Below are 27561 nucleotides of genomic sequence, written 5' to 3' on the forward strand. Positions count from 1 at the left end.
CGTCTGGGTTTCCCGGAACGCGGAACGGAGATATTGCAGGCGGCAGAAGTGCCGGTGGTTGTTTTCTTTTTGTTGCGCAATCGTATGTGTTGTGTACTGCGTGGCGGAGCAGACCGGCCCGCAGCCCCCCAGGGTCGGCGCCGGCGTTGACCGTAAGCGCATTGCGTACACCGGGCGCCACTCGCAGGCATGTCCAACCGGTTCATTCATTGCTTGCAGCAACCATTCGCGTGCTCCATGGTGATTGAGGCATGTCAACCCGGCTCAGGGTGCGTTGTCGTCGCCTGGACGAATGGATGCTGCAGGCGCCATTAGCTTCTGCACTGCGAGTATTCGCATAGCACATATACACTGCTGTAAAAATAGAGTTATGGTGTGTGCCTGGGAGTGATGTGCCGCCCGGTTAGCGTCCACAGCGCGATTGGTGTCCGTGCTGCGTCGACATGGATTCCAGGGGTCACATACTTGACCCCGAGGAACAACGGCTGCTAAAAACGTGTAGTGTGTAACTGTGTGAGCCTATTTAGCGGTACAGCTGTCTTGTCTACATGGCATAATCGCAGTGGCTGCGGCACCCTAGCCCAGGTCAGCCCTGCTCGGCGTGAAACCGATCTGCCGCTGGTCGTAGTCGAAAACGGTGTAGTACGCACGTAGGAACACCTGCGGCAATGTGGCGCGATGAGAATAGGGTTACCTCTCCGAACGTCCAGGCGTTGAGCTGCAGCTCCTGCAGCGAGATGATCTTTTGGGTTAGTAGCCACGTACCTCCTGCTGGTCGTCAACCATGATGCCCAGCGTGCACCTGGTTTCGCCGTCGTCGTCGGTGAACTGCAGCACGTAGTCGTCGGGAGTCAGCTCCAGCTGGATCTCGCCTGAGCAGCGTCAGTCGAAACACATGTATACCAACTGTTACCACCGAAGCCTGTACCCTCGACAGTAAAAACCAGAGTTGGCAGGTTGCGTTTGGCATCGCAACTGTCGACGAAGAGGCTCGAGACCAGATTTTGCATATTCTGCGCTCTGATGAGTTGCGGAGGTAGGGGAATACCTGAGGCGCGTATATGAGATAGGTGCCTGAGTGGATGTTAGTTTAGGCATCACGTTTTGTCAATTACCTGTGTCTATTATGACCTTGGTGTCATGCAGCTTGTTGCGATACTGGAGTGGCGGCCTCGACTCGGCCGCTCGGTTTGCTTGCGATGCCGTGGCGCCGGCTACCGATCCTGATTCATCGGCTGGGTTTCCAGTCGGGTTAACGGCGTCCATGGTCGTGTTTGCGATTGTTGTTTTGCGATGTTTGGGCGTTGCACCCTGTTTGTCACTAACATTAAGCGGTAGCTTGCCGGATGCGTCGTTTGGTTGGTTGGCGTCGACGGCTGTGGAGTCACCCATTGATGCGTCTCCGGGGTCAGTACCGGATTGCGCAACATTGTGATCCCCAGAATCGAACTGGTGACGATTTAACCGATCATTTTCTTTGACGGTCAACTGCAGGAGGTTCACGGCCCAGTAGCTGCCCTTGTTGCTGACGGGCGCCCACTGGAACTCGTCGGCCGGCGATCTCTTGTAGTCGTTGTTGTACCCCCCAAATGTCACATTTCCACCTACAGAGCAATAAATAGTTGTCATATGGCTATTCCAGTCGGGGTCACAATGCGCAATGCAGTTCACGTATGGGCAGATCGTTCCGCTCCAGATCGGCAGACTGCGTTAGACGCCATTACTTCATGGATGAAGTATGGTGCGGCACGCGAATCCCATCTATACTTTCAATTCACCCGACGCTGGAAGCACAGTATATTGCAGCTATATGCTGTGTAGCCACGCGATGTATCGTCATTGTCGCCGACTAGATGAACCCACCAGTTTTCGAGATGTAGTAAGCAAATTGGTTTCTGAAGTGCGGATAGGTGACCGCGTTCTGCTGCATTGCTTCCAGTATCGGCCGGGCGCCGCGTGCAGTTTGATCATCGGTGGTGAAGCCCAAGCCGACTATGCCATCCCACGGCAGCTCCATGAGGATGGGTATGTCAAGCTTCGTTGCCAACCCGACGCTTGCATCTTTCACCTTGATGCCGTTCATCAGGTTGACGTCGGCGGTGCCGTCAATTGCCCTCATTTCACCGGTGAGGTACTTGACGAGGATGGGGATGTAGTTGCCGCGGTCGTCGTACTTGGCCGTCCACCGCTCGGCACGGGAAAGCCTTTTCCGGGTTAGGCAGGCGTTGGACTCGCACAGCTCATCCGGCACCCACAACTCCGACGAGCCGGTGTCGAATAGGACCTTGAAAGTGTCGCCCTCATCCTCGACGTTACCTGCATGTGGCTTAGTGTGGGTTTGGCGTTTGATGGGAATTATGGAGCACATGACGCATCATTCGTTGTAAATAGCACCATTAGAGTGTCTCACAACTTTTATTGTATTGCCGTTGCTCATGGTTAGCGAATAGAGATGTTTGATTTTAATGCTTTGAAGCCAACGGTGTAACGGCATCGCAACAAAGAACCACATACAAGCACATGATAGGCGAATGGTAAGCAGTTACTGCAGTCATACACAATTGAATGTATTTCAGGTCGCTGCGGAGGTTATAACTCACCTAAAATGATCTCGCCGTAATAGGTTGCCCAGAGCCTATTGCTGTGCGCAGCGGTCAGTGCGATGGAGCTGGAGGTGACGGCGTCTACACCGACGAACTGCGCTGCGCCGTTGTTCAGCTGCTCGTACAGCAGCGAGCGGAGCATTCCATCTTCGTGTGACGATTCCGTCCGCTTCAACCGCAGCTCGTATGTGTGTTGGCGTGACTCACGTGCGTCCAGTCGGAGTGCTTCCGCCGCCGCTAAGACACAGCAAAGCGCACACACTGCCGCTGTCGACAGATGCATAATTGTTTCCAAATACACATCGAGTGAAGTAACTAATGTGTACGTCGTTCCCAACATGTGCAGAAAACGACATCGTCAACACGACAGCCGCATCGGAGCACGATTCGGCCATAACGCCGCCACTCAAGTGGAAGAACAGGTGAGTATAATGGTGTAATGTGTGTTATAACGCCCAACGAGACCGAAATCTATGCCGCGCTGCGCGACCTAGTTACGCGTGATGACATCATCTGTCTATTTCGAGCCACGGGGCTATTAACGTATCCGCCACATCGCCACTTGTAATGTGTATGGCACAGATCTCTACGTAGTTCATATTTGGTCATATTTCAGCCGACGAGACTATCTAGGTTTCGGCTGATCCATATACAGGCCTGCTGCCATACTTCCGTTGGCGCACCGCAATCATCACTATTTATACATTTTTACAGTTGAGACATACAATATTACCATATCGTTGATATCATTTGGTTTACCTCATGGCCCACCACCCGGCTGCCCACCTGTGCTGGCGCCCTATCTCGGTCGTAAAGAGGGCCAGAAAGCAGGCGGCGGCCGGATTCCGCGCACATTAATTAGAAAGTATCGTACATCTGCCATGGCAAAGCCCGAGTTGTATCGGCTCAATCGCACTGCCAAGGCGGTTTCCGTTGACAAGAAGACGCGGAAGGAAATCGCAAAGGATTCGGGGAAGCCCGCGTCTAAACCTATCGCAGTCATTCCCAAAGTTGGAGTCAGTGCCTTGGACAACGAAAAGATCTCCGTCAGCGTGCCCACGCTAGAGAAGGCGATCGACGCACTGCAGGCCCGCGCGGCGGCGGAGCGGGAAAGCCGCACCCGCAACCTTCTGGAGGACCCATCGGGATCTTACGTCTACCTCCAGGTGTTCTTGCGGAAGGTATTTACGGAAACTCACGTCCGACCCCTGCAGATCAAGCTGGGCCACCCGATTTACCGCGGCAAGGACGTCTGCGTGTTCGTCAAAGACCCACAGAAGCACTGGAAGAAAGTGCTGACTGAGTTGAAAGTACGAGAAGTCAAGAAGGTGATTGCAGTGGACAAGCTGCGCAAAAAGTACCGTGAATATAAAGATCGGAGGCTGCTGGTGAATAGCTTTGACCTGTTTCTTAGCGACAAGGCGGTGGCCCCGTCGCTCCCCTCGCTCCTGGGCAAGATCTTTATGGAGAAGAAGAAGTTGCCCATATCGCTGACGCTGAACCGCGACGGTATGCGTGACCGTATTGAGGAGGCCATCCAGTCCACATTCTACCGCGTTTCGCACGGCAACTGCAGCGGTGTGAAGGTGGCCCTCACCTCCATGACCCGCGAGGAGATCGTGGCAAACGTTTTGCAAGTGATAGAGGCGGTCAAGAAGTTCCACATGCGCGACGAGAAGTTCAAGTCAAAAATATCGGGGATATACTTGAGTTGGGAGGGCTCAGAGTCGCTCTGCCTGTACAGCGAGGAGCTAGAGGCAGTTGAGGATATCATCGGCGCTGCGAAGGAAAAGAAGTCACGAAAGTCCTGAAAATAAGGATACAGCACGCATCATTTCGGTGAATGAACATAGCAGCCATATAATGTCTTTGGTCTAATTTCGCTGGGATGCCTTTCCGACTGCCGTTATCGCTAAGGGAGCTCATACACTGACGCCTGCTCAAATTTACACGCGGATTTGCCAATCACAAAAGTTGCATGGTTACAACTGTTAATATGTAATCAATTCACGTTGATTGGTTGTAATCTTGCCTGGTTGAATTACGTAAGTTGTCACTGAGGTGGATGGTCCAGTTTTCCCGGCGGCGGAAAGACGCGCTATATCGTAAAAGATCTCCACAGACAACTGATCGGGTTACATACTAAGTTTATTGAGAACTTGGCACGTATATATAACTTGGGATTCTGTTATGTGTGAAGTGAACGTATCCAACGTAGAGCGTAGCTGGAATCGATTGATGAAACGGAAGAGTTAGCACCCGGGTTTTACAAACAAATGAAGCGTATATATGCTGTGAAATGTCTTGCAGTGGAATTGTAGGATGTAGGTTGCGTTAAGTTCTAGAACGTAAAATGTCGACTGTGGGCCGCCCGATTGCAGCTGCGCTGACCGATGCAGCGAAGCTGGTCACACGCATAAAAAATGCCGCCAAATACGGAGAGACGGATGTTGACGTCTGGCGGAAATATTCAAGGGAAGTGCTAGACTCCGCACAGACCTTTGATTTGGCCCAAGTAGTGAACCTGTTATCGTCATTCAGCTACATGCGATACCGCCACGCTGGAGTGCTGGATGCCCTAGCGGCACGTGTCTGCGAGTCGAGCTTCAAACTGAAGGGCACAGATATAGCACGCGTGATGCGCGCATATTCCGTCCTGGAGCACCGAAACGAGTTTATGTTTCGACTGATGCTGCCAGAGTTGTCGAAGAGGATGGACCTGTTCTCGTTGGCGGACCTGACCTCTATCTTCTACTCGTACGCAAATTTGGGGTATTACAACCGCCATTTTGTCGCATGCGTGGAGTCTGCGGTGCTCAACAATATCCACAATGTCTCTTGCAAGGAACTTTGCCACGCGCTCTCTGCGCTGGGCAAGCTCCATGTGCGCCTCCCCCGCCTTGAAACTGTGCTGGGGTGCCACTTTTGCACGCGCGTCGACTTGTGCACGTACACGGAACTGGCACTCATTACAAATGCTCTGGGGAGGCTCGATTTCTGTGGCCATCCCCACCTCTTCTCGGTTGTGGAAACCGAGGTCTACCGGAAGTCGAAAAATCTGCCACCACACTCATTCGCGTTGATGGCCAACGCCATATCACGAAGGGAAGATTCTTCGAAGGCGCTTGACTTCATGTCTAAGCAAATGCCCGATCGGTTGCGCGAGTTTGACGTGCACTCGTTGTGCCTGTTAAGCGCAGCGTTTAGCCGCCGGGGAGCTGTGCGGCGCGAACTGTTCGATCGCATGGCAGCGCGTGTCGGCAGAATATCACTTGCATTGTACCCGCGCGCAATAGCTTCCTTGTCGTTTTCGTATGGTCGCGCAGGGCACCTGCATGAGCCCTTGATGTGCTTCGCGGGGCGTCACCTCGAGCGATTTGTGGCACACTACAGCTGCAACGAAGTGGCGATGATACTGCGTGCGCACAACATGCTGACTGTGCGTAACGAGCAGCTGTTGCTCCACCTCGCGAAGTTCATATGTGACAACTGCCCAGAGATCGTTCCCGTTAGGATGGCTGACCCGCTGGTGCGGAAACGCGTAGCGTTCGCCATGGGCTACGACGATGAGTCGCACGAAGACGAGGCTGATGTCAAGGCTCAATCTGGCAGCGATTTCCTGGCTGAGCTCTTCGCGGATACCGAGGACGACGACGAAGACACGAATTCATCAACCTCCGCCCCGGAGGGCGACTCCGAAATTACGCACATAAACCATTTGGAGGTTGTTGTTTCCGATCCTTTCGGAACGCATCGTGGCGGGAAGCATTTCCTGGAGCGCGGCTTGATGCACTCGCTGCTTTGGATAGCGCAGAGCTTCGCCGTGCATGGCATTTGGAACGAGGGCGACGTAAAGGGAGCTATGCAGAGGATCGCCAGCGAGGTTGCAACCAGGGTTCAGGAGCTCACGCCTCTAACTACGGTGCACTTCTTGTACGCCTATGCACGTTTGAACTACCGACTCGACACTTTTCTGGACGTCTTGCTGCGCGAGCTGCGGAACCCGAGGGTCAACGTAATATTCGAGCAGGACCAGTTACGCACAGCCTTCCACGCGTTAACGGCATACGGCGTAGACCCTGCTTCGGCTGGTGTGTATCGCCTGCCGTCAATAGAGGTCAAGCGGCTCATGGAGATACACGGCAACGACGTCGAGCGCGTCGTCCGGGACATACTGACCACTGACTACGAGACCACAGAAGGCGTCAAAGAGAGCATAGACTTAGAGATTGATGTTCCGTTTGCCGACAGTGCTGCGAAGGCTGCCATCGACGGCGAACCTGCAATCACGTACGTGCACATCCCGGCTTGCGTCGGTGCCGCTCTAGCTGCGGGACGCTCGCCAGGCAGCTTTGCCGAGCGCGTCAAATACAACTTTACGATTTAGACCTTGTTCTGCTGCTTTTCCGCAAACCGCTGGCCGACGCGCTGCGAGAACTCGAAGAAGAACTTCACACACGAGTTGATGCAGCTGGTCTCCCGCGAGTCCAGGTCCTTGCTGCGGAACGAAACGATGCACTCGTTAAAGCAACGGTCCACCATACCGTTGTATGTCTCGAGAGTGTCGCGGTACTGCATCTCGGTGAGGTGGTCCATGACCCGGGTGCGCTGCGCCGGCGTGAGGTGGCCGAACTCCGGCCCAAGCATCGGTGTCTGGCTCATGGTGTTGCGATATAGGGAAAATTAAGACCTTCTGTGGCAAGTTTTGCTGCACTGTGTCACAACCGTGGTTTATACCACTGCCCTACAGGCGCCCCCGCGGAGTGGATTCTAATGCCGCGTGAGCGTTTTAGACATCGGGGAAGAGGACGACGCATGGAAGCAGCAGCAGCTGCGCTGCGCCGTAGAAGAGCACTGCGCAACGTTACGCGCAATTAACACCACTAACCTGTCGCCAAGAAGCAGTACTCCAGCCCCGCATACTTGGACAGGTGGCCGCCGAATATCGTGGATACGAAGATGAGCACCCTCGACACATGTTCGGAGGCAAGCCAGTAGCTGTTGGCGCTGTCGCTGCTGTGCTTGAGCATCACCGTTGTCTTCAGAGCTGCGGGGGTGTTCTGGAAGGTGGCCCTCAGCACGTAAATGACCAGCACCAACTTGGGGTCTTCGACCTTGGTGAAAGCGTACAACAGCCTGATACATTTGACGCACAATGTGGTTCACTTACATCAGCCCAATAGTCTGTGAGACAAATATGGTCACGAGCTTTCCGTAACGCCTGGCTTGGTTGTCGATCACTGCGCATGCTGTAATCTCGCGAGACCTGGCTCCGCTTACCAAACAATGCGGCCGTAGATGCGATAGGGATACATATGTTGGCCAGCCACATGAGGCGGTATTCCATGTTGAACTTGAGGATCATGTAGAGGAACATGAACCTGATGGAGAGCCCCGCCCCAATTAGCGATAGCACGTTCATGGCGAATATGACGTAGGGAAGAACGCTGTGCCGCTTGTTTACGGGCTCCACTGCCGCATCTAGGCTCTCAGGGTTAGTGAGTGATTGCCCCAAAGCCATTTTCTCTTCGATCGGTGGCAATATGGGTGAACTGGCGTCGTCCAGTGCACTCTTCCATCGATTCTCGAGCGGACTGACCAGCTCGAATGTATACACCACGCGCACGACACATAGAGCCAGGACTACCATGTATGCGATCTCCGCGTTCTTCAGGCGAAAAGGTGCGTTCAAGCGGGCAAAGCTGGTGGAGTCGAGGGTCGAAACCATGATGAGTGCAGCTGGACCTGTGATGTTACCCAATTTAGCAACAGCCGATGACAGCGTCATATAACACCCCGTTTCGCGTTTACCCACTGACGTGACCAGCGTGTTGAAGACTGCGATCTGGTGGAACGAGTATATCACGTAGTACAGGCCGTGCCAGAAAATATGGGAGAGCATGCTGTCCATCCGCAAAACCCTTAGGAAATACACCATGTGCGCCGTCAACAGCACTGAAGCAAACTTGGGAATGTTGTGGAAGTGCCTATCCAGTTGCAAGTAGGACACCACCCAAGCCATCACTCCACCGACCGCCGCACCGAGGTGATGTACTGCCGTAATCCAACTAAGCTGCGACGAAAATGGCGATACTTTTTGTGGCATTACTTACGAATACGCGGTCGTTGAACATCACAATGTGGCACATATCGACCACAGTCGGGAACAACATCGACTGGACGATGTCGGTGAGGAAGACGATATTAAGCCTGCAACAAGTTGATGAACCCATTAGTGTCATGTGATTGATACAGGCATCAACGGAATACTCGCGTACGATATTATTAGAAATTGCATCGCAGCACGCACGACCACTCGAACACAACGCAATCAACAACATACGCAAAACACGATAATACAGCATTTTCAATCTCTTCATTACATAATGCTTTGAAATGAACGTTACATCGATGTTTCAAAAGATGCTGTTGTGCAGCATAACACAAAACATCTTCACTACACAAACCATGAGGAAAACAAGTAGACAAATCTTAACGATTAATACCACCTAACGAAATGAATACGCCTCTTACAGCGGTGCTGCAGCGACGGCCTGGGCGAAGACTCAGAGTGGCCGTGCTAACGCAGCGCGCGTGAAGTTGGCAACTTACACTGGCATTGCGTTGGGGTGCCCCTTTCTGCTGCCCTCGGGGATGGCATTGAGCCACCAATAAAACCTGAGCAGCGCGCGCAGAAACACGCCGGGGAATGCCAGCGATATCAGCACGAGCCATATCAACACCTCCACAACTGTGAAAGGCTCCATCCTCACTCGGAATTCGCGGAAGGCAACGGCACGTCACGCCGCGTTGCTGCGCATCTCACGGCTGCGGGATTCCAGACTCCCAGTTCCCAGAATATAACTCAGCGATATCACCTGGCTACTGCGTCGCAATATGCGCCCATACTGCAGTTCGGAATGGCCGCCAGGAGCTTATGCAAGACCCCATGTGTGCCGTCGAGATTCCGTCTCAATATCGCAGCAGCAACCCTCCTCAGACACGTGACTTAACTGCCCGCAATATCGACCTAATTATGCATTGAATAATTGGCGAAAGACTGCTAAATGTGCGCTATTTAATGCATTGCCGTCGTATGCCCGCAGGCTTGAAGGGTGTGTCGGCGGCCTAAGGGGAGCGATCCGCCGCAAGCTAGCAATCCACATTCATATGGGTCAGCACTAGCAATATCATAATGAGACACGTATAATCTGAGTGTCTGCATACCGTCAGCACCTGGTGGAATCCCGTGGAATCTCGCAGCTAAGCCGCCTCCCTACCGGACGAAGGTGAACTGCTTAGCTCACGGCGTACATCGCACATCGGCATACCGGGATTCCCAATAAATGATGCAGGCTGCGTAAATCCTTAAATGTATCTGCTTAATACTACAGCCGAAACTTAATACTACAGCCAAAACTTGTACTACCAAATATTGTTCTACCGTTGTGAAATCGCCTAGCTTTATCTAGGAGCTAGCCCGTATTCACGTGGTGGCAAACAAGGGACGGGACCATACTATAGTTGTAGCACAGGTGTGCTCCATCAAGTAATCTGCAATGTCTAAGGCGTTTCGTGAATCTGTGCGTAACAGCATTTCAAGTAGGTTGCGTAGTGTTTGGTTGTTAATATGCGTCAGGCGTCGGAAGTGCCGTGAAGTCTAAGTTCGGCGCTGCTATTTTGTCGAAATATGGGTGGAAGGAGTAGGTGTTGTTGTAGTCAGGCTGACGGTGCGCAGGGGTGAGGGTCTCGGTAAGAACCGCGATGGCATTGTGGATCCTGTGAAGTTGCGAGCCGCTAAACACAACGAAGGCGTAGGTCGCAGCTATGTGATGTCGAGCATGTGCAGTTGGGTAGGAAGGATTCCGACCAGTGGCACAACTGGTGGGACGAGCTGTACAACGAAATGGCCAGCAAGTCAACCAAGGTCACCTCTGTAACGTCCACAGTAACGGATAAGGGAAGCAACACTGAAAATGGTGAAAGTGATTATTCGCATAGTGGCGACGACGAGTCGGCGGTAGACGCCAGCAGCTCGGAGCTTTCCTCGGATGGCGAAACGAGCTCCGACATCAGCTCTGAATCGAGCTCATCCGACGAGTCCAATCGCAGCGACGGAGCGCAACTACAGCATCATTCGTATAATAGCGATATATACCGCAAGCACAAGATGATTAGAGTACGGCAGGATGTTGAGACTGTGGGTGGAGGTGATGGCGGCGACGCTGTTGCAAATCGCCGTAGCGACTCAGATCAGGAATACGCTGTGGAAGCTAATGAGGGAGGACATAGCAGCGACTCGTCTACAAGCGACTCTGGCGTATGTTCACGGACTAGAAGCTCTGGCCGCCGCATTACCCCTGTCGACGTTTTGTCGGGAAGCGATTCGGAAGCACCATCAGCTCCGAAGATTTCAAGCATCGGCAATGGAAATGCAGAAAATGTCAAACGCCAGCCGCGACACAAGCGCCTCATTGCCTCACACGACAACAATGCAGCAGACTCAACAGCAGTGGCCGAGAAACCGAGCAGGCATGGACGCGAAACTGACGAGCGCAAGAAGTCACATCGGCGTAAGCGCCAGAAACAGAGCTAAAACAACGCCTAAACGTCAATATAATGATTACTGATTGTACACCTGTTTCGGTGTTTATACGTGTAATACTGTACAGAGGTTCTGTGCGAGAAGCACGTGATATGCTCATGCACCTGCGACGTGAATTACGGTGCTGCATCTAAAATCTTCCTGTGTAACAAATCTCCCAAATCCACCCTTTGGTGACGATCCAGGTCGCGATTCGTGCAAATATTGGTGCGACTCGACAAAATGAACGAAACTGGGAGTTCAAACACCCAGGTTTATCAAAAGCATCCAATGCGATATTGTCATCCTTCGCATGATATTTTCTCATGCCGTTTGCCAGTGTATAACACGGACCCTTTGTTACCAATGCTACATTGTATTAACGGGTACTTCGTCCGAATTGTTACACTACAGTCTTCGGGAAAACGCAGTCACTTACATCACTTGATTTTACTCGAAACTTGAACTTAACGGAGATTTGACTTTGCGATGAACTGTGTTATGCTGAAGTCGTGAATGGACATTCCCCTTTCAACATGGGAATCTAAAAAGAAACTAAAGATATCACGTACATTTTGTAGCGGCCATATCCTATATACGATCATAACGCTGACGCAGAAGATAAGTAGAAATACGATCCAAAAGGAAGATATGACAAGCATAAATATCATCCCACCGCCTGCATCCATTTTCCTCCCATCTTCCGATCACTCGAGTTAATCTCGTGTAAAAAACGACGGCCATGGCGCAAGGAAGGTTGAGCGTGGAGCTGATCATTGCGATATCCTGGGCGGTGAGCGACACCGCTCTATTACTTCATTTTAATTGAATTCGGTATGTAAATCCATGTGGCGCAAAATTTGTCGACCACTGAGATGATCGTCGTTGCGGGATACCCCGCCAACAGCATCACTGCGCCAGCACAACTTCCGGCAGGCGTAGATAGAAACTCGGGTATTCTACATAATATAAATATGAAATATGTTGTGGCACAGCACGTAATCCCATGTTCCTCCAGCGGTGGCGAGAAGCTTCGGTGACTGCCCTGCGCAGGAAGCATTAAGAAAGCCACCATGTGACTTGGCTACGCGATAAATAACAAGCACATATGTGTTGCAGTAGTATTTGTGCTGTGACTAGCATCAGAATATTGCAACATGTGCGTTATCGCTCGAGCAATCTCGGCATACATCGGCGTATCGTCGAGCACTGGCCTTCATGGTTCTACTGTTACATTTACATGTTATGATGCATTATATCCAATCAGCTAACCAACAATGTGCTCCATCGCGTGAGATTGAACACCTCACCGATGTGAGCTTCGATAGTAACCAGGCAATGAACAGGACGGGCTCGTTCACCCATCTGTTGTTTCCTGCGTAACCGGTCGGTGCGGAGATATGTTATCAGACGCCAGTGGAACGTATACGCTGTAAAGCGCCATGATTACATAACAATGCTGCAAATGGCGATTCCAACGTTGAAGCAATGTGGAGAGATGGTGTGGAGGGTATCAGTCCACAAACATTATTGTAGGCGTTATGTACTATTGGCGTAGCACAAATATGAAAAGCGGTGAAGCGCAAAACTGTGGGATGCCATGGAAGGCGCCAGATAACCCTGCTACATTGAAGTTACTTTGTTTCTAATATGTTAACATTCTACGTCCACTTGGGGAAGCTACAACACGCCTTCCTACGGGGCCTCGGAGGGGCGATGAAAATCTGGGTACTCGGGATGCTTTCAAGCGTAAAATTTATATTATATAAACCGCGATCTACGAGTGGTTTGGGAAACATGATACGTACTTCCATCTTCACTATACATAATTTAACAGTACATGAACCAAAAAATGTTGATGAGGGATAGAATTGCGAAGATATCTTTGCCATTAAGCTTAGATTATACCGCTGTATGGTATATCAAATGTTCTACTGGGTGCTGTGTTACACAAGTATTTTGGGGTCGTTGCAACGCAGCACTCACACGGTCTACTTCTGCACAATGTACCCAACACAGAACACCGTCATGTTTGATTGTTTTTCCTGCGCAACTACACCATGTGCTCTTAGCAAGTTATTGTAATGAACTATTAGTTGCTTAGGTGGGATTTGTTAGAGGTTGATACGCCTTGCGATCAGTGGCGCCCTGCTTTTAAGTGAGGGGTGACTAGGTTCGCCAAAGTGGCACTCATTCCATATCCACCTATATTTTCTTAGGTACTTACACAAAGTTTCTTAAACTTCAGCTTTCCACACAATGTCTGTCGGATATATGACGAGAGAGTGACGTAACAGCAAGCGTCCACTTTGCATCATGCAAGCAATTCAAACTATTTGAAAATATTTGTTCGCCTCACTTGGCACATTCCAGGTATGGAAGATTGCGTAGATTGGTTTGGAGTTACTTTTATTCCATAAAATGAAAACATCGTCAGCAGCTGTAGAATGGCTGCTCACTGGGGCAGCCTGATACAAAAAGTGTTCCTTTAAAACTTATGGTACAGTTAACATGCGATAATCACTCAATAGAAGGCCCAGAAGCCAGAGAAGTCGTATATTATGTCCAAAACTCGTTTATCCACACCTTCTAACGCCTTAAGGACATCTGAACCACTTATGCTAGCGCGTAACCCTGGCTCTTTGTAACCTACAGCTTTCATCACATCTCCAAGAGTATGTTTAACATCAAATAACAGTTTATTGGTTGTAGCTTTACTCGCAATTCGCAAAGAATGCAAGCCGGTGTATAACATGGGCGCAATCCCAACAAAGACCACTGCGCAAGCTTCCGGGTCCTTTGCACATGAGTCATCCCACGAAGCTTCGGAACTGTAAGCCGACTTATACTCCCCAGGGTTTGTTATACTAGCCAAAAACTTTTCGGTAGCATCTACAACTTTACCGAAATTTTTTGCGAGAGTTTCACATTTGGCACCCCTTGTCTGTACAACGTTCTCATATTCACTATTGGTGTATGTTTGGCTGCGGCGCGCGAATAGGCCGGTTTTATTCATTGGGTTGCTGAACCTGTCCAGCAGGGCTTTGACAAAAGGCTGGTTCTTAAGCTCCGGTTTCTCCAGGAACTTCTTAGAAACAAGTTTAACTTTCTCGAGTGCTGGCAGGTTCGTATAGCCGACAGGCATGTCTGCAAGGAAATAGTAAAGTGCAACACCTATAGCAGCCAAGTTCTTTTCAGAATCAGTTCCCTTCAAAGCCACCAACCAGTCAATGGCCTCCTTGAAGTTGCGAGGGACATTGGTCAACGACTTGTACACCATTTTGAAGGGTTAGCTAAATTACGCAATTATTGTAATAAAATCGTGTGAATTTCGTGTATATCTACTAATTGCGTCGCGAAAATCCCGCGTATATAATAGGAACACTGAATGCAGGTAATGTCTTAATAGCGGGGAAAGACAAGTGTTGTTGCCTTCTAATACATATGCGCTTTAGCACAGTATGCGAATTCTTCTTAATGCGAACTAGGCAGACCTAGGCAAAGCAATGGTGACCGAAGTGCCGTATCGCAGCCAGTTCTAGACAATAAGCGTGGCATGCACTATTTAAAGCGAGAGTGATAGACGTGCACAAGTTTTAGCCAAAAAGGGCGTATACAGTAGCTCTGTGTGTTAAATCAATGTGTAACAATGTGTAGATATTTCAACAATGTTGCAATTGGTTGCGAGTGGTGTGTTGCTGCGCTTATGGAGTCGCGCGTTACCCGCTATTGATCGACCTCGCAATCATTCGGTGACGGAGTCAGACGATTCTTCTACTGTCTAACGTGCGTATCGTAATTGTTTTGTGCTTTAGGTGATTGCGGCAACTGCGATTCCCAAGGTTTCTTGGCATGTAACAACTTCAGACGATGGCACCGTTGGTCGCCTTCCCTATAAATCAGGCATCATATCAGCGGTGATCGGCGGTTGCTGCAGAGTCTAGTGCACAATTAGTTTAGGTACTGCTGTGTGTATGCGTACGATCTTGTGTGTGTGCGTCCTTCATATGTGTATTATTGGGGGAATAGATTGTTGGTTTGTAAAGTAATCGTACGGCTCTACTAGTAGGTGTTGGTTGTCGAACATTGTAGCTCCTATGCGACGTTCTATAAAGCCTGAGGGAATCTTGAAATTTGACGCAATCTTCCACGGCGGGATTCCTGAACCGCAGTTGTGCACATTCCCATATATCGTTTGCCCATACCAATGTGAGCTCATTTGAATTCCAATTGAAGGTCATGCCTCCAGTTCAGGCTGCCACGTTTCTGCCGCACCCATATACCACGCTAATGGTCTAACAACGGTCTGTGTGAACCACGGTGTAGGATTAAGATGCAGTAGATTCATATGGATTCGTCAAGAGACACGACATATCACATCACATGGGTACTCAAACAATCGTTCGCATTCCGTACATTCATCTGGCGGACGCGTCACCGAATCTTACAAGGCGTTGTCGTGCTGCCGACTTTAGCGATCGCCAGACCAGAGCATAAACAAATCAACTAACGCATTCGTGTATTACATTACTTTCGAGTTGCTGCTTAGGTGATATGCGCGTATTATTACTGGATGGAAGCGTGTACAGCAAGGGTGAAGTGCACAAGGAGGGTAGGAAGCACTGCGTGAACGTCGTCCCCGTCTTTTCTTCATCCAGGCTGTCGCATAGTGAGTGCCCACGCTGCCACCTTCACGTGGCGATTCCCGCGGGTGCAAAGAGCTATTTACAAGCCTCCTTCACTCTCAGAATTATGGTCTTCTTCAGGCGGAAGATCCTCTGTACCATCCTCACTGCCTGCACTAAACGTGTCGTTTGATCTATGTTCCACGTCTTCACGCGTATTGTTGTTTTTGTCACGTTCTGAATGGTGCTTTTTAGCGGAGGTGCAAAATGAATCATCCGGTCTAGATTCTCCGCACTATGCTTGACACATTTGGTTATGTCTTCGGCATGTTTGGCAGTGTCAATGATAACCTGTTCCATATTTCTACTACCGCAACTCTCAGAAGTGCTGCTAGGGTTGCGGTCATAGTCACTACCAAGACGGAAACGTTTCTTTATACGCATACAGACACCACGCCAAGCCTTACGACATTTATCCTTATATCCTGCTTCTGAATCATCTTTGCCGGCGCCGCTACCCGCTGCCCGTGAATCATCTTTTCCTCCACCTCTACCAGCTTCTTCTGATGCGAGTATATTATTTGTCGCCGCTTATTTTGACGCGAGTATGCGTCTTCCAACCGCTTCTTTTGACGCGAGTACACCTCTTGTAACCGCTTCTTGTAACGCGAGTATGTCTCTTATAGCCGCTTCTTGTGACGCTAGTATGTCTCTTGTAGCCGCTTCTTGTGACGCGAGTATGTCTCTTATAGCCGCTTCTTGTGACGCTAGTATGTCTCTTGTAGCCGCTTCTTGTGACGCGAGTATGTCGCTTATAACCGCTGCCCGTGAAACACGTTTGCCGACGCCTCTAATCGCTGCGTGTGACGCGAGTATGTCGCTTATAACCGCTGCCCGTGAAACACGTTTGCCGACGCCTCTAATCGCTGCGTGTGACGCGAGTATGTCGCTTATAACCGCTTCTTGTTGCAAGAGTATGCGTCTTCCAACCGCTTCTTGTGACGCGAGTATGTCGCTTGTAACCGCTGCTTGTGACGCGCGTATGCCTCTTCTAGCCGCTTCTTCTGACGCGCGTATGCCTCTTCTAGCCGCTTCTTCTGACGCGCGTATGCCTCTTGTAAACGCGTCTTCTGACCAGAGTGTGTCGCCAACACCATAGTCGTCTGACCAGGGTGTGTCGTCTGCACCATCTTCTTCTGGCGCGAGTATGTCGCTTGTAACCGCTGCTTGTGAGACCATTTTGCCGACATTAGCGCCCTTATGTTCTATTTTTGTGCTACCCTCGTACGTCCCATAGATACCTTCATTTCCTTCCTCACCCTCACTGATAGAAATAGTCGTTGCCCGGTGGGTTGGCTGGTCCCCTCCTGAAGAATCCGCCATCTCGCACGCAATCGATTCAAACGTAGTAATGCGAAATAATTGGCCACGGATGTATAGCTAAATGGTTTTGTTCAAACGAAAGACAGACTGTCGTCGACGTGTGCTCTCGAAACGTGTTCCTGAAGCTCGCCGCCCTCAAAAACACGCCGTATTCACCGCTGACAGATGTATCGTCTAGTTACTGCGCCAGCATGATAAGTATTAAAATAGACTCACCTGTATTTGAAGCGAGAGGAATGCCAATGCTTCACGTAAGATTGTATTGTGTGCACGCTCGTTGCAACCTTCTCGGGGTAACGAATAAGTGGGTAACGATTTTGCGGGAAGCCCCTCAAAACCTCTGCTAGGGGGTGCAGTCTGGGGTTACGACTTCACGGCTTATCACGATGCTGACAATAAATGCCACCACACTGAAGATTAACTCATACATAGGCAGAGATTCCCCGAGATTCGCCTATATAGGGTGAAATCCACACGGTCTAGCCACCCACTCCCACCGGTCGCCCAACGTGCTCAGGCACCGCCGCAGTGGTTGCTCACCCAAATTGGGGGCGTCAGTGAAGTCCCATTCTAGGTGCCGTATTCTACTCTTTGTTGCGTGTTCATGGCATTGCCAAGGCGTCAAATTGCGAGCAGCGATGCAAATCTCCAAGTTGCATCTTCCTCATGCCTGCAGTAAACAGTGCCCAACTAAGTGGTTGTGACAAGTAATTCCGCAGTACGGTCTTCATCGGGTCCAAGGCCGTTCACACTAGTTACAAAAAGCCACGACGACACAAGAATATGTTCTTCGACTGGCAATTACAATTGCAACACTCTACCCAAAGCAATGCTCTCACTGAATACACAAACCAGCAGAGGGAACAACATGGACTATGACAATTAAACTCTGTCATTGACAAAAATGTTTACTACATCTGAGCTACCCATTCCTTGGAGTAGTAGTTCTCGATCTGGATGGTAGACAGGACGACACCCTTGATAGTGATGCATCGGCATTCAAGTGGCGGCGACTGGCGCAGGGTCTCCCCGGGTCCTATATTATCACTGTCGAACTTTAGAATGATGAAATGGTTGGAACGCGTCGTAAACATCGATTCGCTCAATTCGCCTAGGTCCTTCACTTCACCGTTCACGGAGACATTGTTGAAGCAATTGGGCGGGTCCAGGACGTAAGGTGCTGGGCAGTAGAACGCCGCTTCCTTATCATCTTGAAGATCTATCTTGCAACCCATTTCCTGTCCGTCCGCATCGTGGATTTTGGTTGTCTCTGGCTTGAATAACTCAGTGGACTCATAGGTAACGCCGCAGCCTTGCATGTAGGGGTCAGTGGTCTCCAGGTTTACCTCAACGACGTGCCAACTGTACAATGCCAATGACTCAATGCCACTAACATTGCGATTTGCAGATTCGTGTGACGTTGGCACGTTACCTGTGACTAAGGACAACTCCGACGGTTCAGGTGCTTTACCACAAATAAATGTCATAGGCAGATACTTTTTGTGAATTGGATCTTTAGATATAAAAATAGCACTTCTACGAGATGTAATCATCATCATTTGAGATCCAGGGGATGTCACGCTTAAGTCATAATAAAATTTTAACCCATTTGGTGTAGTAATGATAGAGTCGTTGTGTGCCGTTTTTACAAGCTCAGGCCCATGTTCGGTGTTTTCAATCGTAAAGTGGAACTTTCTAACTTGCTTAGGAAACCATGTCGTTTTTGGCACATTGCCTCGGAAATTAGTGTTCACATTGGCTCTATAACCTAACCATACGTTCAGATCAATCGCACAACGCAATACAACGCTTGTACCCACGTTTAGTATAACCGTTTTCCTAGATGTGTTGTTTATTATAAACGATTTCTGTAATTCCATTCCCTCAACTCCTAATCCGACCTCACTCCAAGGCATCGCAATGGAAGGACGTAACGTATTAGGCGTGTGTTCGTGACGCACTGTATAGCGATACGTTTCGTTATGGTTGTGCTCTAAAACGAGCCTAGAGGTTTCGTAACCATGTTGGTTAACACAGACGCAAGCATAACTGATGGGGTTATTTTGGAATCCCATGTCGAACACCTGAAATCCTCTAATTGGATGTGGAGTTGTTTTACGCAACGACCCTGACATTGGAACTATGTTGTTTGAGTACAGATCGTACCCCAAGGAATCGCAGTTACTCGGCAGCAATTCCTCATCTGCTTTGCAGTAAATACCGGCATGGCCACCGTAGCGTATAACATCATACATGCATTCGTATGTGTTCCCTATGCCATTGCCAAACGATTTGTTTGAACAATAATGCATGCTCATTGCGGGATCGAACACGCATTTCCCCCCTCTATTGCAACCAACAATCTCATAGTCATGGGTGAACGCAAAGGAAACATTTACTATGGCGCGAATCCGATCCAAGACATACTCGTTTCCCGACTTCAATGTCCAATGAAAGAAGAACGAGTTTGGCCCTCCCACTAAAGTGAGGGGTTTGCCTATATGGTACTTCAGCTTCACTTCGCCCTGTGCCATTTGTGAAACGTCCAATTCTAGCGCATCGCCAGCAAGCGCTTTGTTATACGAAGTTTCTTCGTAAATGTCGCCATCATAGATGCTCGCCAGTTGCCGTAGTGTATTCAAATCTTTTGGCAGAAATTCAGTTTCGAAGTCATATAGAGACAATTGTTGCCGCCATGGACCAGGCAAGGGTGCATCGTCTGTGGACGCCGAATTAGCATTTGCAATTGGAAATCGGATGGTCAACGTGCTCCCAGGATGGAGTAGAACAGTACACCATGGGCCATTAAAAGGATGAATTCGGTTACGGAATATCTTGCTGGTAATGTCACAAGTGTACTCTGTTTTCGGACGTATCTCTATTCTGGCTTTCACTTGACCTGTTTCGGAATCAAGGCACTGGCATTCGCCACCGAATGTCGGCGATGCTAATTTATTAAAATATTGTGCTACCACCCAAGGTTGATGGTACTCGAACTTCCAATAAGAATATGGTCGAGGAACGGTAACAGTGTCCCCACTCTTGTTTAAGAGTAGCCTCAGGCAATCGTCAGGTACAAGCACGCCTTCGCATATAAACCCTATACGTGATTTTGACATAGGGTCTACTATGCAGGACCGCGTGCCCGTGAGCGGATCGACGGTTACTGCACTATCCGTAGCAAACAGTGGTGAGGGGCGGCTGCCACAGCCTTGAAGTGGTAGATGAGGACGCCGTATGTTTACGAAAACCACTCCTAATCCTTTCCCCATCGTTTTAATCTCGTGTGTCAAAGGCGTGATAATGTTACCAGGAAGCGCATCGGGTTCAGCAACACTGAGACGGTCAAGGTGACGCTGCACCGTATCGCTCAAGACCAAATCTACAGGGCCGCAAATGAATATCAAACAACGTTTTGTTGTGGCATATATCTCACCCATCGGGAAATCCAAGTTTATTATTGTTTGTGATTCATCCGCTTTTACCGAAATGTATGAAGCATGTGTATCGGTTAACACCACATCGGTAACCGCAACGGAACGAAACCTACCGTTTCCACTTACGTATGTTTTGAGGTTGTTGATTTCACTTGATGTTGATCGAGGATGCCAAACGTAATCATTGTCGTTAAGTCGATTTGGACATATCGCACTAGCGGATCCGACATGATCGATGTCCATGTGACACCAAAATACGGATTCTCTGCTAGGTACGCTAAGACGATTGCCGAAATCACAGAGCAATGCATCCGCATATCTATTCCAATGCATATATAATGCGCATAATGACAGCAGAGACACCAAGCAATAGGATCGCATTGTTACTGCCGGCGATACCTGGCACCGTCAGACCTATCTATGTAACTGCTTTCAAAAACCACGCGAAACAACTGCATCACATTACGCACCTATGACGTGCATACTTTGGGGAGGTAAAATATCAAAATTATAAACGTCAACAAGATGGCTAGCGCTTCAGGTTGCAGTCTAGTTAGTTAAGGCGTTAACTTTGCGGGTCGCCTCCGAATACTCGGAATTTCGTACGTATATGAAGCAAAATAACTCATATTAATTGTTATAAAAATTTTGCTAGCATATTCACGTGTTACGATACGGCAGCAACTGCGTAACACCTAGGATGGCAAAGCGTAAAAAACCACCAACCTAAGGCGCCAATGACGACCCACTATATTTTAGTGAACCAGATTGTCAGCTTAATTCGATCACAAATCGTCCATGTTTATCGCCATCACGTGTCATCATATTGAGCTGAGTAGACACCGTTGAGCAATTATTCATTGAATCAGTCATGGCGCAATTCAGCACGTAAACGCGCACCATTTCAATCAACTGGAGTGCAGATACAACATGTTGTGCAATAATAATCATCGTTAAACTATGAACTTCTATTATGCTTGGTTTTTGGCATGCTATTGCACAACGGCCCCTATGGATAGGTTATTCTGGCCACCGTCGGTATGCATCCGTGAGGTTTTCAATCGCCTATCGCCACGACGCTTCGCAATCACAACGCTGCAAATGTAATGAACATTTCTTTTAACATGACCATTGCCTCCGCTATACCTGCCGAAAGCTCTTGCACTTACTACGTTATCGCGTAAGGATGCCTCCACTTTTCACCACATACGGTAGCGCTTTGAACGGGTAGTTAAACTCTTCGACATTGTGTATATACAGAATATGATTAGCTATCATTCTCAACTGGCGCCTCTCCCGGTATCAGGACTGACTTGATGTCCGGCGGCAGTTTTTCCAAAGCGTTCGACAGGATGTCGTGATGGTACTCCTCGACGAAACGATAGAGTTTGTGTGGCCACGGTAGACGCCAATTCGCAACGCGCTTCACAACTGCGCACCACTCGTACCCTGCGTTGGGCTCCGCCTTAACACAGCCGTTGATCACCTCCTTGATGGCCTCAGAGTCGCCCCCTTCAAGCTCGAACGCGAGGAACGTCCCCCATACTATTCCATTGGTGTCGTCCAGTGCGAGCGCACGTTGGAACCACTTGCGAGCCTTGAGCGTCTTCTTGTCCCGCCAGAACAATCGAGCGGCTGCCATCACAACTATCGGTGAGTTGGGGCACTGGTTCAGTGCATCAACTGCCTTGGAGTTCTGCGCGTTCTTCTCCTCGAGGAAAATGGCCCGAGCCCAGAGACAACCTGACTCCGGGAACTCTTGTAAAGCAGATGAGATCATGAAATGAGCATTAGTCGCGCTACCACACTCCAGTTCTATATCGATAGCGCGCAGCCATAGCAGATCGCATGTCTTCATGATCGTCTCAACGAGGCCATCTACCAGCTCCTGATCTTCCTCTTGTGACGTCACTTCGCCTTCCGGGTGGTTGGAAGCCGCCTTGGCGATGCGCACGAGTTCGGTCTGGGACAACCGCTTGGTGTTAACGGTTACCACCTTCTCCGACTGCTTGAGGCGCGGCCCGAGGATGCATCTGATTTTCGTTTTGGCCATGTCCACCATCGCCCTGGCCTTCGCCTGTTCGTCGTTGCGCATTAGCGCCTCCAGGGCGAGCAGCCACAAGGCGGTGCTCCATGGGCAGTTTTCGGTGCCGCACTTGAAAATACCCACCGCTTCGAGTAAGTTGGGTTCTGGAAGCTCTAGGCGCATTTGCCCCGCTATCATCCACAACTTGTCGAAGTAGGGATGCAACTGCAGCGCCTCCTCACACATGTCGATGGCCACGCTATAATTGCCCAGCTGCCGCTCCAGCTGTACACTCTGCATCCAAATCTTGCGCGTACCACACTGCTTCCGCGCGCGCACCAACAGCTCACGCGCTCGGTCGAATTCGTCGTGTTCCCTCTCGAGCTTAACTGCAGCCAGGGAGATGGCCTCCGACTCTTGGTTCTTGGAATGCGCGTCAGCTAGAATGGCACGCGCAGCCTCAACATCGCCTTGCAACCACTTGTGTTTGGCTAACATGAGCCACAGAATTTCGGAGTTGGGGCAGTACTTGGTGGCCTGTGTAAGCACGTCGTCGACATCAGTCGGCGAGCCATGCTTCGTCTCCAACTCTGCCAGCGCCAGCCAGAGCGACTTTTTCGTCTTCATTTGATCCAGTGCGCTGCGATACACTGCCCTAGCGCATCCGTATAAGCCCTTCTCCTCGAACTGCTCACCATCCTGGAGCCAAGAATCCAGGTACATTGAGGGATCGAGACCCGTGGTCATCGTGCACTTTACAATGGCCTGGGCGGTAGCCACAAATGAGTTGTTTTCGCACACTTCGGCATTCTTCAGCCAGTTGGAACGCACGTGTATGACACCCTTCTTGGTAAGGTTCTCCAGACCACGTGCGATGATCTTCTCAACCTGAACAACGGTGATGCAACTGAGAAAACCCGACCCACCATAGGCTTGTTACCGTTCGACTCCTCCAGTTTAGCAGCCGTTATCCAGATATCTGGGTTCGTGGGCAGCTGCTTCCTCGCCTCGTTCAGCACCTTCTGGGCCTCCTGGTATGGGCATAGCCTCGCCAGGGCCAGCCAAAGGTCAACGGAGTCAGGCACGCACTCCACGGCGCGCTTTAGCATGATGTAGGCATTGGTTTCATCTTCGAGCGATATTGCGTCCTTCCAAAGACGCACTGAGTTGGGCACGAACTCGAGTGCCTTTCTGAGTATGCGGCGCTTGTCATTCGTGTTACTTTCGCGGTTGGCAGCCTCCACCCATATCTTCACGGACTTCGGAACCATGCGCACCGCCTTGGCCAAAACCGCCTTTGCGTACTCCGGCTTCTCCAAGCGCGCAGCCTCTAACCATACATCCTCGCGGTCGCCGCACTTCTCACACGCCTGAGCGATGATCTCTCGCGCACTCGACAGCTTCCCAGCAAGTTCCTCGATGCGCGCAGCGGCGATCCATCCGGGTGCATGGGTGGGGTTGGTGGCGATGACCGACTTTAGCAGTGTACGCGCCTTCTTGATGTCTGCAATGTCGCTGTCGCTCTTGATGTTCATGGCATTCAAATCTGTCAGGTAACCCTTGGGGTCGACCACCGTCTGGCCGCTGAGGTTGTCCATGACCTTGTCGAGTGTGATGGAGAGAACGGCGCCCCTGGCCTCACCCAGGTCGTTCAGCGAGCTGGTCGTGCCCGCCGGTGTCCGCATCACCGAGACGGATCGGGCCCCCAGGGGAGTGGCACTGCCACCCATGATGCCCAGCGGAGTGGCGAACCCGAGCGGGGTTGACGTGCCGATGCTGGTATCGCTCTGCATGTGTGCGCGCGCGGAGTAGAGCAGCGAGTCCGGAGCCGCCGTGTACTGCGGCTGCCTTTTGTTCTGCTGTTTGCGCTTCAACGAATAGTCACCGATCGACGGGATGGACTCCCAGTCCTCCATCGTTAGAGCCTCCAACTCACGCTTCAGAGGCGCCAGTTGCTGGTGAATCGTCGGCTTCTCCGACCGCTGCCGGTTGACCTCCGCCTTGATCTGCGATTCGCGCCGCGATCGACGCCGATCATCCATACGCATATCAATCGACTCGTATATGAGGTCCGCTTCGCGATCTTCATCGTCGTACTCTGCGTCTTGGAACAGGTGTTCGTTCTCGAGGTTCACCGTGTCCTCGCCGCCCACGACGGAGCGGTCCAAAGCGTCGGCTACATCGTCTCGAGAGACACCGCCGGCGAAACTGGTGGCTCCACGACCTCTACCGGGAACATAACCTGGCGGAGGCTTGCCGAACGGGCTGCAACGCATATAAGTGTGGAAGGCTCAACCTACTCGGATGCCGTGGCTGCTGCATAACCAAAGTCAGCTCTGGTGGTGAAAGCGGTCGCCCTGAACGGCCGTTTTGAGCATAAACCACGTGTAAACCCACCCTCTACCGGCGCCCGGGGCGTAATGTGCCGGCGCGCTGCTCGCCGGAGGCGGGACGAACTTGCGCGCTCCAGGAAGGAGAGACATCTGCGTTCCGTGGCAACCTCACATGGGACTCAAAAGTTTAATTCGTTGCGGTGGGATATTTATTTAGCGCCATGGTCCGCTGACGGCGGCGCAAGACACCACAGCGCTGCGCACGACCAACCGCTGCAGCGGCAACACGCAAAGCATCGATGGCGTTGCGAAGATTCGGTAGACAAGTGTTTTCAGTGGTGAGTTGTGTACATGTGTGCCCCTATCGTGTGCAGAAGGGGCTGTGCTTCGCGTTCGGCGCAGGTTACCTGTACATCCTGAAGCAGTACTTCTGCCTGGAGTACTACCACTACCGGCGCAAGCGCGCGCTGGTGAAGCACGACGCCGACCCCGCGCAGATGAACATGATTATGGTAGAGCGCCACTTTAAGGGAAAGAGTTAGCGTTGAGGAACCACTCGTTCCTGTATATGCGCATCGCCAGGTACTTCGCCACTTGCCGCAGCTGCGAGAAGCGGCGCCGGACGACCGAGTGCTCCTCCACCAACGCGGAAGTGCAGCAGAGGATGAGCACCGCCTTGATGCAGCACTTCATCCAGAACGCGTAGCGCAGGCTCAGGAAGCCCATGCTGCAGAAGAAGCAGCAGAGATGCGGGCCAAAACGGCGGATCGCAGCCAGAACCGCGTTCACACACCACACGAACGACTCGCAATACTCCACCGTCGTAACCAGGGTGCTGCGTAGACTCTTCGGGATGCTCGAACTGAGCAGCAGCGCCATAGTCTTGATAGAGATGTTCTCCTTTCGGTTGAGCGACGTGTTCAACTTCGAAAACAACTTTACGTCATCAATAAAATCATGCTTTGAGACGCACTTCATGTTGCGCTGGTGCCTGTCTTCAGGCTCGACGGCGGAGACCGGCTCCTCCTCCTCGACCATCTCGCGGATGGTCTTCTCAAGGCCTTCACCGCTTTGTGTCAGCCGGCGACTGGCCTCGATAACGTCGCCGAAGTCGTGCTGGTACTGCTTCAACGACGTGTTGTGCAGGTACATGGTGATGAACCCGAGCAGGAAGCACGACACCGTGAGTGTCTTCCCGTCCAAAATGAAACCCAGCATTATGATAGCAACGAAGACGTAGAAGTACTGCTGATGCGCTTCTCTACCCGAGGAGAAACCGAGGTGACAGTTCAGCATCGTTAGCTGAGCCCGGAGCTCGAACACACGCGTCACGATTGAGCACAACGAATCGTTGCGTTCGTGGGTATCTTTGGACCTCCCCGGCGGGACGTTCATCAGGGCCATCAACTCCGTCTTGAAATCTATGGGCGTCTTGGACACCAACTTGAGCGATATTGACGTGTAATAGTAGGTCTCCAGCGAGTGCTCGCAGCAAACCTGGTAGTCGTGGCAGCAGGGGCAGGGGCTGTAGTTGATGCCACGCAGCTGCTTGGGCACGTCAACGAGCCGGCAGCACGTACAGTTTTCCTGGGTGAAGAAAATCTTCTTCACGTTCATCTCGAAAGTCTCCAACTTGCTGTCCTCTTGGTGAATATCGTAGACTGGCTTCTCTTTAGTATAGTTCTTTTCCCTCATCATCTTGACCACAGTCTCGGATTCGTTTTTATATTTCTTATCAGGATCCAGTTCCTTACGCCCTACCGGTCGCGCGTAATTCGTGCCGCCTTTGCCGCCATCGCTGTCCGACATGCTGGCAGCGCCTTGGTCCTTCGAGTTTGCCGGCCACGGGAGTGGCGCCTCATGCGGGTCGCAGCGGAAGTCGAAGTACTTGTTGAGGACCTTCTCGTGCACCGTCAGCGTGTTTGAGGCGAGGAAGACGCAGACGCGACAGGCGCAGCAAACGCGCTTGTTCTCGATGAACGGCTTGCCGTTAACTGTGGGATAGTACAATATTCCTCCGGGGTTGTAATGAACAAACATGGGGTTAACACGGAATGCGCACACCATGTCGTAACGCTGCGCGGGCACCAGCAAGCTCAGCTCGATGTTGCACCAGGATATCAGCACCTCGTCCGTGGGCTCGTTCCTCAGCATCGGCCGGATGAGCTCGTCCACGGACTTCTCGGTCAGCCGCAGCTGCACGCACTCGTACAGCTTCAACGTCAGCAGCGAGTTGGGCGAATACACGCGCAGCCGGATCACGTTGCCGAAGATGTCGTCCTCATGGGCCAGCACTCGGCTCTTGTACATGAGCTTGCCATCCAGGTACACGTCGATGCGGGGCTTGTAAATAGCGCAGGGCAGAAACGAGTAGTCTTCCGCAATGAATGATAGGAACTGGTTCAAGTGCAGGTCCAACACCGCGTACTCCCGGTAGCCGGTTTCGCCACCATCTGCATCCTGCTGTGCCGCCGCCTCCTTGGCACCGGGCATCTTCGTTGCCGGCGTAGCAGCCTTGCTATCGACCTCTGACGGCATTGTGTGCGAACACAGTTCACGGTGTAGCCTAG

The 27561-nt window shown here is 51.0% G+C and overlaps 13 protein-coding genes across 13 annotated transcripts; 3 read left to right on the plus strand and 10 right to left on the minus strand.

The window, feature by feature from the left end:
• Window positions 1–576: 576 nt before the first annotated feature.
• BBBOND_0107210 (aspartyl protease, putative) lies at window positions 577–2745 on the minus strand (the record flags this gene model as incomplete). The annotated part of the gene is made up of 8 exons (XM_012911144.1): window positions 577–660; window positions 695–727; window positions 766–872; window positions 908–1013; window positions 1049–1074; window positions 1116–1604; window positions 1864–2316; window positions 2601–2745. 8 exons carry the CDS (start codon window positions 2743–2745, stop codon window positions 577–579), a joined length of 1443 nt encoding a protein of 480 aa, XP_012766598.1.
• Window positions 2746–3484: 739 nt separating this feature from the next.
• On the plus strand, window positions 3485–4414 carry BBBOND_0107220 (RIBOSOMAL PROTEIN L7AE FAMILY MEMBER protein, putative; the record flags this gene model as incomplete). The annotated part of the gene is made up of 1 exon (XM_012911145.1): window positions 3485–4414. The coding sequence occupies one exon, from the start codon at window positions 3485–3487 to the stop codon at window positions 4412–4414; it is 930 nt and encodes a 309-aa protein (XP_012766599.1).
• A 542-nt stretch (window positions 4415–4956) lies between these two features.
• Window positions 4957–6990, plus strand: BBBOND_0107230 (hypothetical protein, conserved; the record flags this gene model as incomplete). Its single annotated transcript, XM_012911146.1, has 1 exon — window positions 4957–6990. One exon carries the CDS (start codon window positions 4957–4959, stop codon window positions 6988–6990), a length of 2034 nt encoding a protein of 677 aa, XP_012766600.1.
• Window positions 6987–7265, minus strand: BBBOND_0107240 (mitochondrial import inner membrane translocase subunit, putative; the record flags this gene model as incomplete). Its single annotated transcript, XM_012911147.1, has 1 exon — window positions 6987–7265. One exon carries the CDS (start codon window positions 7263–7265, stop codon window positions 6987–6989), a length of 279 nt encoding a protein of 92 aa, XP_012766601.1.
• A 127-nt stretch (window positions 7266–7392) lies between these two features.
• On the minus strand, window positions 7393–9370 carry BBBOND_0107250 (hypothetical protein, conserved; the record flags this gene model as incomplete). The annotated part of the gene is made up of 6 exons (XM_012911148.1): window positions 7393–7457; window positions 7492–7739; window positions 7774–7843; window positions 7884–8676; window positions 8717–8813; window positions 9216–9370. The coding sequence occupies 6 exons, from the start codon at window positions 9368–9370 to the stop codon at window positions 7393–7395; spliced, it is 1428 nt and encodes a 475-aa protein (XP_012766602.1).
• A 792-nt stretch (window positions 9371–10162) lies between these two features.
• On the plus strand, window positions 10163–11199 carry BBBOND_0107260 (G patch domain-containing protein, putative; the record flags this gene model as incomplete). The annotated part of the gene is made up of 4 exons (XM_012911149.1): window positions 10163–10205; window positions 10243–10306; window positions 10342–10417; window positions 10453–11199. The coding sequence occupies 4 exons, from the start codon at window positions 10163–10165 to the stop codon at window positions 11197–11199; spliced, it is 930 nt and encodes a 309-aa protein (XP_012766603.1).
• A 455-nt stretch (window positions 11200–11654) lies between these two features.
• On the minus strand, window positions 11655–11876 carry BBBOND_0107270 (hypothetical protein; the record flags this gene model as incomplete). Its single annotated transcript, XM_012911150.1, has 1 exon — window positions 11655–11876. The coding sequence occupies one exon, from the start codon at window positions 11874–11876 to the stop codon at window positions 11655–11657; it is 222 nt and encodes a 73-aa protein (XP_012766604.1).
• A 1835-nt stretch (window positions 11877–13711) lies between these two features.
• BBBOND_0107280 (hypothetical protein) lies at window positions 13712–14467 on the minus strand (the record flags this gene model as incomplete). Its single annotated transcript, XM_012911151.1, has 1 exon — window positions 13712–14467. One exon carries the CDS (start codon window positions 14465–14467, stop codon window positions 13712–13714), a length of 756 nt encoding a protein of 251 aa, XP_012766605.1.
• A 1441-nt stretch (window positions 14468–15908) lies between these two features.
• BBBOND_0107290 (hypothetical protein) lies at window positions 15909–16172 on the minus strand (the record flags this gene model as incomplete). The annotated part of the gene is made up of 1 exon (XM_012911152.1): window positions 15909–16172. The coding sequence occupies one exon, from the start codon at window positions 16170–16172 to the stop codon at window positions 15909–15911; it is 264 nt and encodes an 87-aa protein (XP_012766606.1).
• A 231-nt stretch (window positions 16173–16403) lies between these two features.
• On the minus strand, window positions 16404–17195 carry BBBOND_0107300 (hypothetical protein; the record flags this gene model as incomplete). The annotated part of the gene is made up of 1 exon (XM_012911153.1): window positions 16404–17195. One exon carries the CDS (start codon window positions 17193–17195, stop codon window positions 16404–16406), a length of 792 nt encoding a protein of 263 aa, XP_012766607.1.
• Window positions 17196–18106: 911 nt separating this feature from the next.
• On the minus strand, window positions 18107–21013 carry BBBOND_0107310 (hypothetical protein; the record flags this gene model as incomplete). The annotated part of the gene is made up of 1 exon (XM_012911154.1): window positions 18107–21013. One exon carries the CDS (start codon window positions 21011–21013, stop codon window positions 18107–18109), a length of 2907 nt encoding a protein of 968 aa, XP_012766608.1.
• An 886-nt stretch (window positions 21014–21899) lies between these two features.
• BBBOND_0107320 (u5 snRNP-associated subunit, putaitve, putative) lies at window positions 21900–25141 on the minus strand (the record flags this gene model as incomplete). Its single annotated transcript, XM_012911155.1, has 4 exons — window positions 21900–23546; window positions 23585–24923; window positions 24959–25015; window positions 25056–25141. 4 exons carry the CDS (start codon window positions 25139–25141, stop codon window positions 21900–21902), a joined length of 3129 nt encoding a protein of 1042 aa, XP_012766609.1.
• A 375-nt stretch (window positions 25142–25516) lies between these two features.
• BBBOND_0107330 (hypothetical protein, conserved) lies at window positions 25517–27529 on the minus strand (the record flags this gene model as incomplete). Its single annotated transcript, XM_012911156.1, has 1 exon — window positions 25517–27529. The coding sequence occupies one exon, from the start codon at window positions 27527–27529 to the stop codon at window positions 25517–25519; it is 2013 nt and encodes a 670-aa protein (XP_012766610.1).
• Window positions 27530–27561: the final 32 nt, after the last annotated feature.

This window comes from Babesia bigemina (assembly GCF_000981445.1).
Source record: "Babesia bigemina genome assembly Bbig001, chromosome : I".
Lineage (NCBI taxonomy): Eukaryota > Apicomplexa > Aconoidasida > Piroplasmida > Babesiidae > Babesia > Babesia bigemina.